Source organism: Populus euphratica, unplaced genomic scaffold (genome assembly GCF_000495115.2).
Source record: "Populus euphratica unplaced genomic scaffold, PopEup_1.0 scaffold1.1, whole genome shotgun sequence".
Lineage (NCBI taxonomy): Eukaryota > Viridiplantae > Streptophyta > Magnoliopsida > Malpighiales > Salicaceae > Populus > Populus euphratica.
The window spans coordinates 3,531,892-3,553,086 of record NW_011499845.1 but is presented as its reverse complement, the minus strand read 5'-3'; the positions used below and the strand labels follow the sequence as shown (position 1 = coordinate 3,553,086).

Genomic DNA, 21,195 nt, shown 5'->3' with positions numbered 1-21,195 from the left:
TCAAACCTTGTTTGTTAACCAAAAAAAAAAAAAAAAAAAAAAACAGTGCGCGCACATGCAGGCGTCTCTCTGTTTGAGAGAAGTATTGCTTAAGGTGGAAATAGCACTCAAATCCTCAACCCCCTCGCGTTTTGCAAGGGTACCAGTGAGCCACGAGGCCACTGGTGACATCTATACCATATTGAACAAAAAATTACCACCTAAATTTTTTATTGGCAAATTTTCCAGAGAGGATTAAGGGAATTACCAGAGCAAAAACATGTTCACTTCCATGGTCATGAGACTTCTGTTGCTGGATCGCTCATTTTTTCAAAAATGGTTTTTGGCAAACAAGTAGCCGCTGGTCACTGCCATTATCTAGGTCAATCACCCTAGCTTCCCAGTGTATCTGCATAGCAAGTGCCTGTGCCATCTCAATAGCTCCCAATTTATCAGAAAAGATAACCCATCCCTGCAAAATGAGCTGGCTGCATTAGAAAAGGATCAAACAAAGAAGAAGAAAAGAGAGTGACTGGATGCCTTTTTGTTGGTTGCAGAAAACAAGGGAAGGCAGCCAAGCACCACGGAAACAATGAATGGCAGCAATGTATCCTGAAAGATAAAGCAAACACTTTTCTTTTCCTAATCAAATCTAGTCATGGGACCTAATCGCACCAGGGGAAGGGTGAGGGGAGTTCAGAACATCAGATTATAGGCAGAATGGGAAGAAAATATTCCCGAGAGAAATGTTGTCATTGGTTATGAAGTGCGGCACATGTAATCACACTTTCAATTTGGCCAGCAAGATTATCAAGTATTATTGTTCCTCATTCCTTGTCAAATCTGAACATGGGAAATAATTGCACCCATGTATCAAAGCATGTATTGTATGCTCTCAGAGTCTACATCATGGAGAGGAACATGGGGCATTCACAAAAAATAGAAACTCAGAGAGGAAATCTCCACACACCACAAAACCAAAACAAAAATGAAAGAAAGAAAGAGAACTGTCTTAGAGGTCATTGCACCAAATTTTCAAGTATGGTTAAGAAAGATCCAGAGGGATGCGACAAGTACCTCAGGGCGTAGAATTCGATCCATCTCTAAAAATAAATCCATCATGCTGCATCTTTCTGAACTGAGATGTGTGAGAAGCCCATTAGCATGAAGCAAGTCATATGTTCGTGGGTATGTGGGGAATGGCTCACACCTGCGCAAAAGAAGACAGGTTATTTACTTTGTTGCTAAATTGAAATAAAACAGCACTATTCCTCAACATGTTTTCATGGAAAAATTGATAAGATATGACCAGAAAAATTAGGAGAGGTTTTTGAGAATAAAAGCATCATAAACAAGGTCTTGAATTTGCAGTGCCAATCCAAGGCAGAAGAAATAGTTTACTGCCAGCAGCATTCAACTCTTTAAGCTCAGGTTGGAAGTGTAAAGTTCATTATCAAAGTTGATGTCCATGATTTTTATGAATCAACTGCTTGAAACTGTAGCATCATCACTGTCATGATAAATGCATCTGCAGAATGGGTAAAAAAAAATTCACAAATCTTCTTGTAGGCAGGGCATCTTGAATTCCAGAAGTTTTTTTATGAGGATGTTGCTCAAGACAGGTGCACAGGCAAGAATTACAGAGCATTTACAAAGACTGCATTTAAGAAAAAATGTTTGGTTCACCAAAGTTCCATTAAAGAAGAAGACAAGTAGTATTTAATTATCAAGGCATTCTTCAAATATCAAGAATGAGTTGGAAAGCAAAGTTTCAAATGATTTAAGGTGAAACATACTTATAAACTACACTTATATAACAGCATGCATCTTAAATGAAACCAACATACCAGTCATGCAAGACACCAGCAAAACCACGACCAAGTATGAGAGGAAGTGTATTACTCCTGACAGGCACTACATTCATCACCCAAACTAATTTATTTTCCTCCAGCATTGCAGCATTTAAACCTCCATATCGAGCATTCATGTCCATGACGTTGCGTACCATGTTAAATGGAGGTGTTGGATCTTCATCACCTGGTCTCTTAGGATGGTCGGAGAAAATTAAAGGTGAAAGTAAAGACCAGTAGTTTCTCAGAGCTGATCTCCAAACCTGAGAGTCTTCAAAGTAATCTTCCAGCTGAACTCCTGCAAGAATGATAATGGATCAATAAACTAGACATCTATATCATGTAAAAATTTGGAAAAAGAAAAGGAAACAAGAGGGAAAGGAACTTATACATTGCAAATGTCAGATAATAAAAGAAAAGGCAAAAAAGTAAAATGTATTGAAATAATACTTTCCATGAATTTCAAGCTCTGCTGAACTCAAATGGGGACCAGAGGACCTGTTCTGGATGGGAATCCAGCGGTTGCTGGTGGTCCCACTTATACATGACACAAGGGGTTGATAATATGATGAAGAATCGTGGCCATCATTACAAATTGGTATAGCACCACGCTTGCTGCAGAACGACCAAAAAGAAAAAAAAAATTATTCTTGCTCTTCCAGAAAAATTGCAAGTCAGAGAAGAAAGGTGAAAAACACAGAAGCTCAACAATTCAAGTAAGCTATGGAAATGAAAAGGCAAGGCATGTATTAGAAGCTATATAATAAAACTTCAGAAGTCAAACCCACTCACTGTTTGCATGGGGAAAAAATTAATTTAGGGGATACTGGTGCTTTATTGTGAATATCCTCACCGAGTTTTATAGCAATGAACATCCACAGTTTTCTGCCAGATGAAAGTCTCATCCTGCTGAGCTATAAGATTCCAACAGATTTCTTCAGTAAATTCTTCTATTGGTGTCAGTGTGCTTCTCTTCTTCGTACTCAATGAACTTCCATGTGGATTGCTTGCTGGTGAAGTTAAAACAAAGTAACCTCCAGGCTTGAGAACTCGATCCACTTCTATAAGGAACATACCATCTGTTTTATTAAGTCACTGTTAGAAAGTAAAGTGAGAAAAATTGAAAAACCAACAGTCCCTTCAAGTTCTCTAAATACACATATCTCAAAATAAGAATACTCGAAAGTCCAATAATGTTATCAATAGCGATATTAAAATGAAACCTCCTCCAGTAATTCACACCTTCTCTCTTTAGGGGCTCTAAATTCAGCAATACAAATATACATACAACTAGCACATGAATTATTTTATTGTATCATTCTCTTCATCATTCCTGTAGGCCCCAGTAAATATCAGCTTATTTATCATATAACACACAATGCACAAAGTTTCAAATAATCTCTCCTTTATGATGGGCATGTATTTTTCAGACGCGCTTTTCTCTGAAAGGATTAAAGAGGAAGGGAAGACTCAGATAGATTTATGGCAGCTGATTGTCAATGCCGACTTTAGATCAGTTATCCAAAATCCAAGGATGCAAATGGGTTCATTTAAGAGAACAAAAACATTTTGAAAAAGAAAAGGAAGAGTATTGTAAGGCAGCAACAGCGATATCTGTTGACATATCAACAGGAGGCAAGATAGTAGCTATAAAGCTATAGCCAGAAGCACACAAAATAAGGCCATCAAGTAATTAGCAGAGAATTTCCCTCATCTAGAAACTAATTAAATACCTTTTTTATCCCAAACAATACCGCATTGGGCACAATGAATCATATCAAATGACAATGATGGATATGGAAGTTGTCGTGAAATAAAATTGCCAATCATTGCTGGAAGACCTCTTTCGAGGGCCATTTGAACTTGGCTTCCAGTTGCCTCATATGCCGCAATACAAACAGACATTAGTTTCAGTGATACTAAATGAGCTCCAAAGCTACCAAATCCACAACCAATGTCTAGCACAGTTTGCACCTGTAATGAACAAGATATGTTAAAAAAGACTCAATAAACAGCAGGTAAGAAAAAGGGAAAACCAAAAGGCACCTTTGCTGTTATGGTCAAGAATATTAATCAATGCAAGATTATATCAGACAAAAGAGTAATCTATTTTGTAATTGCTTGTGTTTTTGAAAACCAAATCTCCTCCAAAAAAGCATTAATAATGCTAAAAACACTTACACCAGCTTGAACAAATTCAGAGTCACCTCCTAATCCTATCATCTCTGCAACCTGGTGAGAATAATCTTTCACACCATCAAAGATCAATCCATCCTCAGAATGGAAGGCAAATTGATTCTCTTCCAGTAACATCAACCTGTAGAATTTTCTCTCTCAAAATAATGTAAATATATCAAAAAGAAAAATTGATAACCAGGAATACAATCATAACTTGAAATGACCATTCTGTTAAGGATCAGAATCCCAGTTAGGATCAATAAAAGAAGAGATACCTTTTGGTCATGCTTCCGGAAGAAAGAAACTGATCTTTGGTTATCTTAACATTTCCGCTCCAGATCACATCCTTACCAGCAGGCCACCTTAAGGGGATCTTATAGTCCTTTGGAGGGCGAACCAAACATTGTTCCCTCGGTCTTGAAATTTCACAATGCCGATCAAATTCCTCCCCATCTTTAAGCCCAGTCAACAAATTTGCTGAGACATTGTAACAAGGAACGTAATTTTCTTGTTCTCTGCCACAGAGTCCCAGCTCTCTTTGCCGACCAGCTGCTGATGAGAGTGTTCTAAGCTCTAAATAGTCAACTGCCGCTTGCTCCTTTAACCTTCTATAATTTGAATAAATATCAAGCACGGGAGTGGGAGTCACGGAATCAAACGCACTCAGAGAAGTAGAACCCAAGATTGCTATCAGTCCAAGCACACAAACAACGCACAACAGCAACCAACTAATTGGCGGTCTGGGGCCAAAAATAGCTAGTGGTTTATTGAACCAAGGGCTTCTCATGTCCAAATTATTAAGCAAACGAACTTCAAAATCCACTAATTATCTGACTTAAACCTAAATCTCCAAGAAGTGCAGGAAACAAACCTATCATAGCATAAAAGCTTCTATATATGTTACCATTAATCCGCACAACTCCTACGAGCATAGAACATAACCTCCTTTACAATTCCCCAGCAACAAACTTGCATTTTCCAAAGGACAGAAAACCAATACCGTTTCCTAATTGGGACAACCTGATTTCATTTTCTAGTTACGAATAGCAAATCCACGCAATATGGAAACAATGTAAGCTCTCGATGACGATGGATTTCAGATGACAAACAATGTCTTTTTTCACTTTCTCAATATCTCTAGAAACTAACCAATCAATCAAGATCAACCTGCTACAAGAGTAAAAAACACAACATTAGTCTCACCCGATTATGAATCCCTGACGGACTCTCTTGGATTCTTATCAAATAAACAGAAAAAAATGAGAATCTTATAACGTATTGGATTTGGAAAGAAGAATTAAGATGAAATAATTTCTACAGCAATTCTCTCTCTCAGAGATCTCAAAAAGGAAATTAAAAGAAAAGGAAGATGAAGAATGACATCAGATCCGAAAAGAGGGAGAGAACCCGACTTACTAACAAACGCATTTGAATCATAAAAGCAATTAGGGTTTTTCAAGGGCAAGATAAATTACCGTTTTGGTTCCGTTGAAGAGGGGCGTGATTCTTGAATGCGAGAACGAGAACAGAAGGGAGATGGAGAGATTTTTTGTCGTTGTCGTTGTCGTTGTTGAGAGAGTCCAATTTGATGGGTTGTTGCTTGTCTGGTATTGAATTTGTGTCTGTCACTCTATTGTGATGATAAATAAATAATTATATATTTATATCCAAAGGCTGTCCTATTTCTGAAATTAAATGAATTTTAGTTTCTTTGTCTTTGTCGAAAAAGAATATGCTGGAAGGACAAAGAGTTCTAATCTATAACCAGGCTGTTAGATTGCTAATTAATTACTCCATTGATCTGTGGTCTGTGCGTTGCTGTATTTATATATAAAGTTAAATACTCCATTGATAGTGCTGTGCGTATATATCTACATCCTCACAGCTAAATAAACTCTTTGATACTCGGAATTTGATGGAGCGTCGAAATCCAATGTTGCTTTCTTTTGAACCAATCCAAGCTTACGGCATCATATTTTTTTTTTTTTTTTAAGTGTGGTGTGTTTCTTCCGTGACAGCCAAAAATTTGCTGCTGCATTACTCACCCTAATCTCGACACCATAACTCAATCTAGAAACTATCTTAGGAACTATAAGCAAATTAGCATTAATTGCTTTATTGCAAATTAATTATCGATACATGTTTCCACTTCACGACAGTAGAGAGAGAAGAGAGGGTGGGAGAGGAGTCGCCGTCCTCGTTGCTTCCACATTGCACCTCTCTGCGCCTCCACGCCTACATATACATATGCGTGTATTATTTACATCTTCAGGCCCTGCTTCTTTTATTACAAATTCCTATATGTTTTTCCCATGCCCGTGTCTCCAAATGTCACCTTCTTCATCTTCAGCCTCGTGTGTGTATAAATATAGGCAAACAGAGAAGAAGAAAAAATCAATGAAATAGCCTAGCTCTGGCTCTAGCTCTATTGTCTATTGTCTGTTACAACCAGAGCAGAGAACTTTCAGAAAAAGAGGAGACAAGGTAGGAAAGTTTTTCTTCATTGATATTTACTACAAAAAAGAATAACAGCGATCAGTAAGGTACGTAGTACGACTCATTTCTTATCTCTTATCATATGAAGAAATATTGTGTCAATTTGAGTCAGTTTATCTTTCAGATTTCTCTTATCTTCTGATGGTTTGTTGTTGATATTTGCTTTGAGACGTGCAAACACATTAGTATATTTATATACATTCTGAACATGCTCTAATTCCTAACAACCTTTTTCTTTCACTGATTATTATAGCAGAGTTTGATCGATCCCTGCATTGAAATGCCGGGACTAGCCATGGATGTTTTAAATGGAGGTGAATATAGAAGAGAAGATGATACAGTTGGAGACTGCATGTCTTACAAGGGTAGTGATTGTAGCCACCGGATGATCAGGTCTCCAAGAAGCACATTAAGCCCTCACAGTCCATGTAGTGACTCCATTGATCTAGCCATTCATGGCATAGTTGACACCTCCATCGACCAGCTGTATCACAATGTCTATAGGATGCAATGCTCTGATCCTTCTCCCTCCAGGGCTAGTTTTCTGTCATATGGTGAGGAATCGAGGATTGATTCGGAATTGCGCCATCTTGTTGGAGATATTGAAGAAACAGAGATAACCAAAGAGGTGACAATATCGGAGAATATTGAAGGGGATGGTGTTGCGGGCTTCACAGCTTCCAATGACGATTATAATGGGTCTACTGACCAAAAAAAGGCTAAAAGCCAAGCTGCAAGCCTTAAGAAGCAGCTTTTCCGCATGGAATCAGAATCTGGTGCATCTGCAAGATGTAATCCTAAGAGCAGATCTTCTCACGAGAAGCCTCCGACCGATAGGCAGATGTTGGACAAGAAAATAAGAAGACCAAATGCAGTTTTTGCAGTGAAGAAGCAGGGAAGTTTCGCTTCTGTTCGAGAAAAGTTCCGGAATGGAATTGATCAGCATCTTCTGCAGACTGCGGGATTAGATAACCCCGACCTTGGACCCTTCTTGCTTAAACTAACAAGGGATATGATATCTTCCGGTGAAAATCCGCATAAAACCCTTGAATTTTCTCTTCGAGCAACGAAATCATTTGAGGTATGTGCAAATGGAAAACCCAATTTAGAGCACGTTATGTCTTTGCATGTTTTAGCAGCAATATACTGCAGCTTAGGCCAATATAATGAGGCAATTCCTGTTCTAGAGCGCTCTATTGAGATTCCGGTAATAGAAGATGGTCAAAACCATGCACTGGCTAAGTTTGCTGGTTGCATGCAATTGGGCGATACTTACGCAATGCTTGGCCAGAATGAGAATTCAACACTGTGTTATTCAGCTGGTCTCGAAATCCAAAGACAAGTCTTGGGAGAAACAGATCCTCGAGTTGGTGAGACATGCCGATATGTAGCTGAGGCTCACGTTCAAGCATTGCAATTTGATGATGCTGAGAAGCTTTGCCAGATAGCACTTGACATCCATGGGGAGAAAGGTGGCCCAGCCGCAACTCTTGAAGAAGCAGCAGATAGAAGGCTTATGGGCATTATCTGTGAAGCAAAAGGAAATTATGAATCTGCTCTCGAGCATTATGTTTTAGCGAGCATGGCCATGGCAGCAAATGGCCAGGACATGGATGTGGCTTCCATTGATTGCAGCATTGGAGATGCATATTTATCTTTGGCACGCTATGATGAGGCTATTTTCACTTATCAGAAAGCGCTTACTGTCTTCAGGTCGAGTAAAGGAGAGAATCACCCAGCAGTTGCTTCCGTTTTTGTACGTTTGGCTGACTTGTATAACAAGATCGGGAGGTTCAGGGATTCTAAATCTTACTGCGAAAACGCACTTAGGATTTACGAAAAGCCACGTCCTGCAGGGGGGGTCTGGCCTTCAGAAGAAATTATAGCCAGTGGTTTTATTGACGTTTCTGCTTTATATCAGTCCATGAACGAGTATGATCGGGCACTCAAATTACTCAAGAAGGCTTTAAAGATCTACGGTACTGATGCTCCGGGTCAGCAAAACACAGTCGCAGGAATTGAAGCCCAGATGGGGGTCATTTATTATATGATGGGGAATTATGCTGATTCTTACAGAACTTTCAAGAGTGCCATAGCAAAATTTCGAGCAAGCGGAGAGAAAAAATCTGCCTTGTTTGGGATTGCTTTGAACCAAATGGGTCTAGCCTGCGTGCAGTGTTACGCAATAAACGAGGCTGCAGATCTGTTCAAAGAAGCAAGAAGCATCTTGGAGAAGGAATATGGCCCCCATCATCCAGACACTTTGGGGGTTTATAGCAACCTAGCAGGCACCTATGATGCAATGGGCAGGTACTCTATTTTTTTTCTTTTCTCAACTCTGTAGGATCCTGCTACGATTGAGCATATAAATAATTATTCTAGTTTAATTCAGGTATATCTAAGGCTTGTTGTGCATTCCGAATTTGTAATTAATGGACAGGTTGGATGATGCCATCGAAATTCTGGACTATGTGGTTGGCATGAGGGAGGAAAAGCTAGGAACAGCAAATCCTGATGTGGATGACGAGAAGCAACGGTTAGTGGAGTTATTGAAAGAAGCAGGCAGGGTTCGGAACAGGAAATCCAAATCACTAGTCACCCTCCTTGATACAAACTTTCAGATTATTATGGACGATGATATTGAGGTCTCGTAATTACCATGATAATCCATGATGAATGTAAGAACGAATTTTCTCAAGTGCATGATTAGGTGGTTTGGTCTTGCTTGCTGTATTAGGTTCCTGTCTGGACTATGGAGAATGAAATAAATCGAAATAGCAATTACAGGGTAAGAGATCGGTTTCAAGCTTTTTTCCCAAAGATAATACCATTTATTTGTGATGGGCAAAAAAAAGGTGTAGCATTCGAATCCTGCACTTCCCTTGTCGCAATCTCCTTTGTATGCCTTGGTTTTCAGGAAATAAATGTTGAGACATCATTTTCTTCTGCTGTTGTACCAAACTTCTCATGGAATGCTTTTAGTTGACTCTGCCGTTTGTAAAATATTATTTTTCAGGTCATTTAGGATATTATTTGTATTTTTAAAAACTTTAAAATTTAATTTAATTTTTTCTTTGTTTAAATTTTTTTTACTGCCGTTTGTAAAATATTATTTTTCAGGTGTATTTTTAAAAACTTTAAAAAAAATTTATTTTTTTTTTGTTTAAATTTTTTTATTTTTTTTTTAATTTTCAGGTCGTTTTAAGGTGCTTACATTAAAAATATATTTTAAAAAATAACCTACCAAACATTATCTATACTTCTGTCAATGCCTAGTTTGCCTTTGTATAACTTTCGAAATCAGAACATTAACTATGCAGAGGGCAAGGATGAGATTATGTAGGGCAACAAGGAGACCTCTCGCTCCTCGATAAAATCAAAATACAAAAAAAAAAAAAAAACAACTTGTTTTTTTCTAGGCTAATATGTATTGTTAACTAATGATATCAATTAATAGTCTTTGTAGACCACATACGCTGTTTTGGCTGCCAGCTTCGCCGCCATGTCTGCTACGACAAATCTTGGTGGGAAAACATTTCAATGGTTGAATGATGGGCAAAGTAGCACGTGCACGAATACGGGATACGAATACGAATACGAAACAATATAGATATGATGATATGGCAATTTTTAAAGATATTGATTTATTGATTTTTTAATTTTAAAGTAAACAGAAATAAACGCTAAAAACCAGCATAATGATTTATATGTAAAAATATATGAAATTACAAGAATAAAAAATTAAAAATCATGGTTTTTATACGATTATAAAAAAAATGGATGTCTAAAATTTAAATTATTTTAAAAATGATTGCACTGGTTATGGAAAGATGAATCATAATTTCATTTTTTTTTTCTCTTTCAAAATTTTAGTGATGTTCATCTTTCTTTTAATTTGTTATATGTGAAAAACATAATTTATTTTTTAATCTGGGAAAGATGATGTCATGTCTTGGTGTTAAATTTATTAAAAAAAATTATGTTGCCTGTGTTTTTATTTTAAATAACTCGTGTATAACGTGACCATATCACCAATCATAGTATTTATAAATTAAAAATAACTAATTAAAACGTTGGAATAAGGTTATGTTTTTTTAAATACTAGACATAGGTTTGTGCTATGTAGCCATCAATATTTTTTTAATAAGGAATGATGTTTAGATACCGCAGGAGCATTTTAAATAAAGAAGAAAAATCGACTACTAGAGTTGTAGAGCATTTTAAATATTTTTTTTTAAATACTGGTCTTGATCAAGTTTAATAATTTTAATAAGTTGTTTTTAAAAAAATTATATATGATAAAAAAAAATCATGATAAATAAATTATTTTTTATAATAAAAAATAATCATGATAGTCTATAAATAAAACCTTTGAAAAAATAAAAAAAAATAAAATATTTAAAAAAATGATTTGAGCCAACTCAGGTTAGCATAATAAATATGTAACCTGGATAATAAAAGAAAGTCAATTATGATTAATTTATCAAAGCAGCAGTCCAAGTTATAAAATCGATATAACCTAATAAATAAAATGAAGAAAACTAATGAGCTAATTTTTTAAAAAATATATGATGTTGAATTATAAAATTAAAAAATAATATCAATTTATGTTAACTTTTCAAATCTGTGACTCGGATTATTGGATTAAAAGCATTGTACATGAAAAAAACTATAAAATTTAATTTTTAACAAATCAAAAATTAAAAGATGAAGTTAAAAAAAATAAAAAACATAAACCAACAAGTAACAGAATAAAAATAGAAATAAGAAAAAAAAATAGAGGTCAACTATAATTTTCAATAAAAAAAAATAATTTTAGCAAAATAAAAATATAAAAATAAGAATCAGATAAAAATAATAATAATATATTATAAATTTGAATTAAAGGATGAAATTAAAAACCAATAAAAAATACACAAAAAAATCAAAAGAATAAAAACTTAAGTCGAAAAAACAACACATATGAAATGGAAATTGAATAATTAAATTGCAATAAAAATCAAGGCTTTAAAAAATCCAAGAAAAAAAATTTAAAATCAAAATAACATGAAGCAAATCTAAAAAAAAATTAAAAGTTTGCTTTTAAAATTTAAAAGGTTAGATATGAAAACTAAAAAAGAAAAAAGAAAAAAGAAAGGATTGCTGGTATCAAATTAGACGTTTTTTACTAACACGTGTTGGCTGGAAGTAGAGGAGTCACCTAAATCAATTCAAACGCTGCCATTTGATGGTTGAATGATATGGCACTCACCGCTCGAACACGAACAGTCATGTTTAGGCTGACGCCATGCATTTTATAATTTTTTAATAATATTTATCAAACAGTAAAGCATATATGTGCCACCCAACCCGCTTAATAATATAAAAAATAGTAAAAACAACATTGAATCAAAGTTTTTTTTTTTCTCCAAGGACAATCCAGTAAATTCACCGTACATTTAATAATGAAAAGGCAAAAATATGCTTCTATATGCCGTCTCTAGATATTTTGGCTCAGGCATAATTTTATATTTTTACTGTTTAAAAAATTATAAAACATTCCTATTACCATTATCAGTTAGGCAAAATATTATTGTCATTAAAAGTCATATCATATTTTCAATATTACAATCCATAATATCTTTGAATCTATTGTTACAGTAATTGGCATTGGGAATTTCACCCTTCCCTCACAGTTTATTTTGTTACTTGGGTGTTTTTTTTTTTAAATCATGAAACTTAAAAATATATTTAGGTCTACATTTTCAAAAGAAAATTAAAAATTTAATACCAAGATGTATTATAACTGTATCCCCACATATATTATCGTCTTCCTAAGCAAATGTCGACTACTTGTATGAGATTTCTATTTTCAAATTTAGAGAGAGTCTTACCACTTTATAAGCAGGGGAGGCATGGTGACTCGGTATTTAGTTGTCGATGGAATACTGAATAAGGTTTTTAAATATTTTTTTTATTGTTTTGATCTACTAATATTAAAAATATATTAATTTAATATATTTTTAAATAAAAAATATTTTAAAAAATAAACTTTAACACATACTAAAAGTATTTATAATTAAAGATTTATACGGGGAGGAAAAAAACTACCAAGTTGGCTCTTTATCTAGTGATCTCGAGTCTCCGAAGGGATAGCTGATATGTCAAAATAAAGAGCCATTCCTATGTGTGTTTTTTTTGGGAAAGTCATAAAATGAAAGGAAAAAAATTAACTACCTTTTCTCTTTAAACTTCCCCTCTCTCTTTAAGCATTCTATGTAAAATACAAAATAGCTCGTAAAAATGACCTTTTCCATTGAAATACCAAATAAAAAATAAGAACACCATCTAAAATGCTACAATGATTACTTTACTCTTTCAAAAGGTTCTTGCAATTGGAAATATCGGAGCCCCCTCTCTAAATACAAATCAGAAAAGAACGAGATGAATAAATCCAAATATGAATTTATTTAATATTATTTTTTATAGTATCTCCATGTCTTTCATCTATGACGCTGTGTTCAATAACAGTGAACAAAAAAATTGAAAAATCCATTAAATCAAAAAAATCTAAAAAAAATAACTAAAAAAACTAAACAATGAAAAAAATTAATCAAATCAATTAAAATTTAAAAAAAATCAACGTTTTAATTTTATAAGCCTGAAACTAAAAAATACTAAACCGAATCCAAACTAAAAAAATCAAAGTTAAACAAAAAAAACTGAGTCAAACCAATTTGAATTGATTTTTGTTCTATAAAAATTGAACCTAATAGGTCAATTTAAACCCTCTTTTTAATTTTAATTAAATTATTATTTTAATAAAAACCAAACCAAACTTACAATTATCACCCCTGACATCCAGCACTTGCCTAATACGGGTATGGAGGCATTTTCGAAGTATACATGCTTCCAAAGTTTGAGGGCAAAAATCTATTCCAAGTTCTCTTGAATTTTGAATTAAGTGAAATTTAACTTTAAAATTTGTATTTAATTACCTCAAACTATTTTTTTTTATGAAAAACATATTATTTTGTTAATTTTAACACATGTCTTAAAAATAAAATATTTTTTTTAAATAAAATGATGAAAACCTAAATGAAGGGGTTTTTTTTTTATTATTATATTAAAAATAGTTCACAATACTCAAATAAAAAATCTAAAATTTAGAGACAAGGTGATGTTTGATAATATATTTGTGATTTTTTTTAAAGTATTTTTTTGTTTGGAAATACATTCAAATAATATATTTTTTATTTTTTAAAATTTATTTTTGAGATAGAATATCAAAAAAAAAAAAAAATTTTAAAAAAAAAATTTCAAAAGCGTGGTGCCACTGCAAAAATAAACACAACCTAAATCTAGTTTGACAAAAAACCTCAGGGTAATTTTGGATTACTTAGCTAGAAATACAAGAGATTTAGTCCCTGTTTTGAGTTTATCCTGTCCTCTCGGCGAAGTAATCAATGATGGAAATTTCTCACATGGAAATGGAAATGTGAAATGACATGCAGTGTAGCATCTAATGGCCATATCTGCATAGTAGGCTATAAGATAAAGAAGCCTATGGTGCTAGGTTGCTTGTTCAGAATAACGAATGCCTCGAGTTTTACTCATCCAATTCGCACGTCATGTTTCATAGTTCTAGAACCATAAAACAAATTTCTGTCGTCTTCAACACAAAAGTGCTGAAAATTTTCCAATTTCCATCTACAAAGCCTTTCGTTTATTGATAGTGTTTTTTGAGCAATCATTTACAAAGACAGTCGATTATTTGCTTAAGATAGGAATACAAACTTGCCCCTTACGATAAGATTCAACAGGGACCATCCGGTTGAGAGACTTTCTTGATCCAACAACACTACAACTCAAAATGCAGCACGAGAAAAAGGAAAATACAAGATCCAATGGTACACACTGCTGCGTTATTAACAAAATATTGCTCAGACTTCAATGATACAAATAAGTAAAAAAAATACCACCATTCAGCGACAAATACCCTACAGTGGCACTACTTGCCCATATTTGTCGGTACAAAAACTTGAACATCCAACACTAATTCAAAATGTAATTCTTATGGCTTCACTTGCACCAAAGCCACTAGCAGTAGCAGATGAATGGGCACAGCATAATCCTTCTTTAAGTAGTTCCCAATTCCCTGTTCAAGTAATCAACAAACATCCTTTTTGCACTCTCTGCATCTGAAGGAGGGGGAGGTCCACTTAAGCTTGTCTGACCTGTCAATTTGATGAATGTCCGACGCAGTCTCCGTAGCTCTGGCAGCCCAACTGATCTTGACATATTAAGAGTTGGTGAACCCTGGCCAAGAGAAATTCCATTTAGAGGTCCTCCGATTGACTGGGATTGTGCTTCTACAATGACATTGGTAACCTCTTGTGTTGCCCTGTCCAGCTCATATAGAGAATTTGCCTCTGAAAATCGTGTACTTTGTGTAGCAATTGTTGGATGTAAAATTTTAACATCCCGAGTTTTTGAGTCCACTTTTTTCGTTAAGTATGAAACAGCATCTACAATGGCAGCTGAAGATTTCTGAATACCATCTCTATATGGCGATAACTCAAACAGAGGAGAATCCCATCGATTTCTTCTATCTGGCCTCTCAAACCTTCTTGCCAGGTCCTCAAAGATAGTATCATCATATGTAGCTTCACACTTCTCCCTACGTTGTTCATTCCATTTTTTACATTGAGTTTCTTCGACATCACAAAACAACACACTGTATCTTATTCCTGCAGCCCGAGCCAAACACCATAGCTCATACCTGTAACCCTTGATGCTGTTCAAAGAATCCACTATGATTATATTGTCTTTTGATACAGATCTATCAACTTCAGACCGGAGCGCTCCTCTTAAATTCTTCTCTGCAGTCATGTTGGCATAACTTTGATTACGATCAAGATGAAAAGAAGCTTCATCAATGATTCTAATGGTTGAGTTAGATTCTGATTCTTTGAGAGCTTCAGCTAGGCAAAGTGCAGCTGTGGACTTCCCACTGCATGGCTGGCCGCAGATTACAACCAAAGCCATTTGAAGGAAATTTCAAACTCCTTCAGAAAAAACTGTTCGCTGCCTGAAATACATTGAAAATGCATCAACAATGATCCTTCACCTTTACTTATGTATCGCAGTTTCTTGATTGTGTGCTGTGTCCCCCTTTTCACTTGCATTCACAACAGCATGCGTGGTATTCACAGAATAGATTTGGAATAAAAAGAGAGATTCCACACAGATAATTTGTTGCGTGATCATCTTCGGTCACAAAAGAGCAGTAGACAAACATAATCAACAAACACGGAAAGATTCCTTTTTTCTCCTGTTCTGTAATCTATAAAGCGAAAATAATTAAAACATACCTCCTTTTTATGTCCCTGTTACAATGTTACCATCACCACTTCCATTATGTTTTTAGTACTTTGATCCAGTGTTGTCTATGCTAAAAGTTTCTTGATATCACATCCTTCCCGGAATTTTGAAGTTAACACCATCAAATTTTATATCATGTAAGGAGTTGGCAGTTCCATTACATCAATTTTATGTCATAATGAAATGAATTGTTGCAAAGGAAAGGACACGTTTATACCTTGAAATACGGTTCTACCATTTTTAAACAAAAAATAATACCAGAAGCAACCCGTTGCCCAAACTAATACCTGAAAGGGCAGAAGGACCAGGATACCAAGAAATACATAGAATACATAAGACATGAAGAAAAAAAACACACGAAGAAACCCATCAAATAACCATGCCACAGATTCACAAGACAGTAAATGAAAAAATGAAAAAAAAAATAAAAACAGATTTGTATCAATACATCAACAAACACAAAGACAACTAGAAACCTAAATAAAAATCACTCCAATTATAAAAAAGAAAAAGAGACACGTTTTTCTATCGTTGCATCTGATTAATTAATTTAGGAGAATCAAATTGAGGGCCGGGCGGAAGATACTACAAAGTAACCAGATAAAAATTATTGAGAGTTAAAAAGGAAAAAAAAACGATCTCCGAACTTGAGTAAAATATTTTTAACGTAATTACTGAAAGTTACCTTGATAGGCAGCAGCGGCAGATTGCGTGAACTTAGCTGCCTAGCAGCGGTAGCAGCAGCAGAGAGAGACGGAAAGAAGGAGGAAGAAAGGACCCTCTATGAGTTAATGGATTTTCAAGTGATGTGTGTCAGTGTGTATCTAGGTTAGACGACCAGGCCCAACAATCCCACTAAACCCAGCCCACAGTAACTTCTCAATTAAATTCGGAATCCCAAAGAAATACCGATACTGTAAAACTAAGAGAGAGTTGTTTGTCTTCGGTGTCATTTCTTACAATATATAACAAAACAGCGTAAGTGATTCATTTTCTACTAGGTAGTATTTAATATTGTATTAAAAATTATTTTTTAAAATAAAAAATATTAAGAGAATTTTTTTTTCTCAACATCAGACTCCCATTTGATTGTAGAGCATTTTAAAAAAACGGATGCATATAAAAAAAATAAAAGGGACTTGTGATTGTTGCAAGGTCGAAACCATATATCTTTTTTGGTTTGCCCAGTTTCAGTGGCAACCCGCTTAAAAAAAATTCTTTCTTGAAAAATTATTAAAAAAATATTTTTAAAAAAATATTTTTAATATCAACACATTAAAATAATATAAAAAATTAAATTATATTATTTTTAAAAAAATACAGTCTAACCACAAAAACAATCATTACCCATCTCTACTTTATTTTCTTTTCGGTGGTTTATCGATTTTAATCATAAGTGTTTTTTGTATAAAAAGAAAAGGTGTTAAGCTAATATCCTAACACTACAGAAATCACACGCAAAAACAAATAACATCAAAAGAACACTCTAGATGGGAACAAGAAAAAAATACATCAATGATCCGGTTTATTTACAAGACTCGTGATTTAAATCATGATTTGAGACTTAGTTTTAATGGATTTATGAATCGCTAAAATACTGGTGAGATAGGGATGATGGAGCAGCATCGATAATCAATGACACACAAATTTATCCTCTTGAACCAGGATTGGAGTGCAGTCCATCACGCATTCTCACAATGTGCACGGTCACTGTAGCTCTTTTCAAGCATTCCGATGATGGAAGTAAAAAAGAAAAAAGAAAAAAGAAAAAGAATTTCCTGTTTTTTTTTTAAAAAAATATTATTCCAAAGCAGCTGAAAATGTTCCAGCAGCCCAGGGCTGTTCCAGCCACCTGGGCACAAGCGACTGGCATTCCAAGTGGTAGGACTTTTCTAGCCTAAGTTCCGCTTAAACTTGGTGTTGCCACGGTCCGGCTACTCGACCTGGCCCGCCTTTCTATGAATTTCTACAGGCCCATGTAAACTTTTCACGTGCCATGCAGACGTAGTTTTGGCGTCTTTTTCTATGCTATTTCCGTGTTACTTTTTTTTAGCCAATCGCATATCGTCACTAATATTTTTCACTGGCAAGGAGCATGATACATTTACTAACACTGGTCAGATCAAACCAGCTTTTTCAGCAATGATATAATATCTTCTGCATGAAGAAATTCCAAGCCGTGGTGTATATATAAATGCACCCAGGCAAGGAAAGCTGAAAAGAGACCAAGAGATCCCATAACACAGTCCAAAGAGTAATTTCTAGCTAGGCAAGAAAAGTCAGGCTAAAACCATGAAAGCCATGCGAAACACTTGAAAAAGATGCGCACTTCATAACACTCATCTTCTTTTTTATTTTCTTATATATTCTTTACTCTACACGTAGTTCCATGTTTACCAGAGGACTTGTTTTTAAAGCAACTCCTCGTCAGCCCATTTGCAAAAAAAGAAGAAGAAGTTTTTTCTTCTTCCATCACTTCATCACATTCCAATATTTGTTGCGAATCAACACCACAGAGTAAAATAACAACACATCCCCGCTGAGAGTTTCTTGTGCGCAGTGGACGTGATTGGGAATCTAAAATGCTCATAATTAATTAACTGGGAAATTACATCCAAGACTGAAAAGAACAAAAATAATGGCTGTATTCTATTATAGCTCGAAATACAACTGCCCAAATAAATTATTAAAAGAGTTTTTTTTTCCTGGAAAAAAACAAAAAACAATCTCTGATCCCTGTGAACAACATTATCAGTGTAACATAATCTCTCTGTCAAAGTCAACTCGATTGGTAGCGGCAAGTAATATATAACAAGGGAGGAGGGAAAACGAATCAAGGAAGCTAAAACGGCACGAGAAAAGTGAAGTAGACTGGTATGGAATTAAGGATTGGGCTGAAATAGATTACTTGAAACTCACCTATTTTCTTGTTTATGGATTTTCAACTCGTCTGGGTGTCTTCTACCAAACCGGCCCAGTGTCAAAGGTGATTGTCATACTATTATTACACATTGTAAATTTGAAATTCCGAACGCCACCGATTCATGGCCTGGTCTGGGCTGGTTTCAGAACTTGCACTGCCACTAGTTTGAATCCAGAGATGAAGAGTCAAAATAAAATAAAAATTTAGCTTTTCTTACTTGATTTTACAATTTTAAGAGGATAACCAAATGAAGTTCTAAAATAGTTTTTTCGTTCTGTAGAAAATCTAAAAACATTAAAAAAAATATTTTAAAATCATTTCTTTAATCATTGCAACTTCTCTCAATGTTTTCTCTAAAAAAATAAAACTAAAACAATTAGTATTAAATATATTAAAATACAGATGAATTGTTACAATAATTTTTTCCATTGAAATAAACGTAAAAAAATTATATTTATATTATTTTTTAAAAAATATATCCACAATTTAGCTTTTATTTTATTACTGAGATGCCCTGAGTAATTTTTTCAAGTTGCTATAATTGGCCCTTGACCTTGACTCCCTACACTGCCAACTGACTTCCTGCCACGTGTCACGAGCAAACAAATGAACTGGCGTGGTGTTTATTTTTCTCATCTCAATTGATTCTTTGACCGCACTTGTAGGCTGATGCAAGTCCATGGGTTCTAGAAAGTGGTCCTCTCACACCGGTCCAGTTGAAGAAAATTGACACCGGCAGTCTCGCGGAGATTGTCTTTGTAGAGAAATCGTTAAACTGATTAATAAGACGTTTTGTTTTTTTTAATGTGATTATAGTAATTTTTTAAATAATTTTTTATTTTAAAATATATATTAATAATTTTTTATTTTTTAAAAATTATTTTTGATATTATTATATTAAAATAATTTAAAAATATATTAATTTAAAAAATAAAAAAATTCAAATTTTTTAAAAATGTTTTTGAAATACAAAAACATACAATACTAAAAATACCTACATCCACTTGCACAGCCCTTTTTATTAAATTCATGTTACAATCATATAATTTGATGGGTTTTCCAAGATAAAAAAAAAAACTATTAAAACTCTCAATCTAAACAAAAGAAATTTCCATCTTTAAATTAAAAAGTTACGCAATTAATATTGAATTGTTAAATCAATCACATAAGATTTACAATTGTTTTTTTAACGTAGCATTGATTTACTACAACAAAATTACTTGACATCATATACTATTGATCCTGAATTTATTACTTAAATTGTTGCTAGTGTTGTGCTTCGTGAAATATAAGATAATAATTTTTTTTATGAGATAACAATTACGCAAAATCACACTGAGAAAATATTTTGAAAACTTGAAAAATAAATGTAATTAAATTTCATGGACGTAACGGGCATGACCGACTAAAAATAGCCTCTGTAAGGCAATTCATTTGTATTCGGAGAGATTGCTGTACATTTCATCAATCCATTTATAGATTAGGAGTGGAAAGATGACGTGGACAAAAAGCTTCACGGTCCCACACGATGAAGTATGATACTGCAAGTTATCTTGTCTATACTGTTTTACCAACGTTGTACTCGTTTGTGGATGAGGTGACATTATCGAACCAAAGAAACCGCTATGCTCAATTTACATTTCCACGTCACTACACGCCACGAAAATTTAAAAGTTTTTTTTTTTAAAAAAAAAAATACAACAACTCAAGTCCAGATTCCAGAATATGGCGACGGATATTGACAAAATGCGAAGGGGGATATGGATTCGGAGGAGCCATGGAGAAAACAGCAATATCAAGGGTGTCTCTGGGAGATTTTTTGTTTTTATTTTTGAGTATTTTTCTAAAGTGTTTTTAATTTAAAAAACTATTGAATTAATGCTATTTTTTGTGGTTTTTAATGATTTTAATATATTGATGTTAAATATTTTTTTATTTTAATATATTTTTAATTGTAATACTATTTTGAAAAGTATTATATACCATAATCTCAAATAAACACTGATACGAGGTTATATTGTTGTCTCAATGCTAGGTGACTATACAACCAACTTGAACCACAATTTATCTTCAATGATAAAAAAAAAAAATCTTGATTCTTCACGATTTCACGAAAATAAATCTTCAAAGGCAAGGGCAGTGTTCCAACCACTCCGTGTATTCATTCAACGTGGATGTGGGGCCGAATGAGTGAAACAGCTAGTCACTGAGAATATCAGATATCCTGTAAATAATGCATGACCATGAAAACAGCACAGTTAACTTTTTTTTGTACCTTTTTGTTATCAAGGAAGCGTGATTTCGTGTTTAACCCGCATTTAATTCATTGTTGAAGAGAGAAAACTACTTGGTGGCTGGTGCTACGAGAGACTCCCCCCCCCCCCCCCCCCCCCCCCCCCGGCGGGG

The 21,195-nt window shown here is 34.3% G+C and overlaps 3 protein-coding genes across 8 annotated transcripts in view; 1 reads left to right on the top strand and 2 right to left on the bottom strand.

Annotated features, from left to right (window-relative positions):
• LOC105121416 (probable methyltransferase PMT5) overlaps positions 1–5,772 on the bottom strand; it is a 6,730-nt gene extending 958 nt beyond the window's left edge. Inside the window, exons 1-9 of one of the 3 annotated variants that reach the window (XM_011020051.1) lie at positions 5,483–5,766; positions 4,283–5,177; positions 4,011–4,146; positions 3,563–3,803; positions 2,683–2,908; positions 2,284–2,444; positions 1,827–2,127; positions 1,057–1,189; positions 248–451 (exon numbers count right to left, since the gene is read on the bottom strand). In XM_011020051.1, coding sequence (XP_011018353.1) covers positions 302–451; positions 1,057–1,189; positions 1,827–2,127; positions 2,284–2,444; positions 2,683–2,908; positions 3,563–3,803; positions 4,011–4,146; positions 4,283–4,794 — 1,860 coding nt within the window. In that variant the 5' untranslated portion in view covers positions 4,795–5,177; positions 5,483–5,766 and the 3' untranslated portion in view covers positions 248–301. Of the gene's footprint in view, positions 1–247; positions 452–1,056; positions 1,637–1,826; positions 2,128–2,283; positions 2,445–2,682; positions 2,909–3,562; positions 3,804–4,010; positions 4,147–4,282; positions 5,178–5,482 lie in introns of those variants that run through there. The other 2 variants (XM_011020043.1, XM_011020060.1) reach the window with 2 other exon arrangements.
• A 432-nt stretch (positions 5,773–6,204) lies between these two features.
• LOC105121433 (uncharacterized) lies at positions 6,205–9,450 on the top strand. Of its 3 annotated transcripts, none has more exons than XM_011020088.1 (3): positions 6,205–6,491; positions 6,760–8,813; positions 8,944–9,450. In XM_011020088.1, exons 2-3 carry the CDS (start codon positions 6,784–6,786, stop codon positions 9,155–9,157), a joined length of 2,244 nt encoding a protein of 747 aa, XP_011018390.1. In that variant the 5' UTR covers positions 6,205–6,491; positions 6,760–6,783; the 3' UTR covers positions 9,158–9,450. The 3 variants fall into 3 exon arrangements, with proteins under 3 accessions (XP_011018390.1, XP_011018382.1, XP_011018373.1); XM_011020080.1 differs by having other exon boundaries at positions 6,205–6,550; positions 6,757–8,813; XM_011020071.1 differs by having other exon boundaries at positions 6,206–6,550.
• Positions 9,451–14,185: 4,735 nt separating this feature from the next.
• Positions 14,186–16,656, bottom strand: LOC105121451 (KTI12-like, chromatin associated protein). 2 transcript variants are annotated; one of them, XM_011020100.1, is made up of 2 exons: positions 16,551–16,656; positions 14,186–15,565 (listed from the first exon to the last, which is right to left on the bottom strand). In XM_011020100.1, exon 2 carries the CDS (start codon positions 15,528–15,530, stop codon positions 14,622–14,624), a length of 909 nt encoding a protein of 302 aa, XP_011018402.1. In that variant the 5' UTR covers positions 15,531–15,565; positions 16,551–16,656; the 3' UTR covers positions 14,186–14,621. The 2 variants fall into 2 exon arrangements, with proteins under 2 accessions (XP_011018402.1, XP_011018408.1); XM_011020106.1 differs by having other exon boundaries at positions 14,186–15,573; positions 16,552–16,656.
• Positions 16,657–21,195: the final 4,539 nt, after the last annotated feature.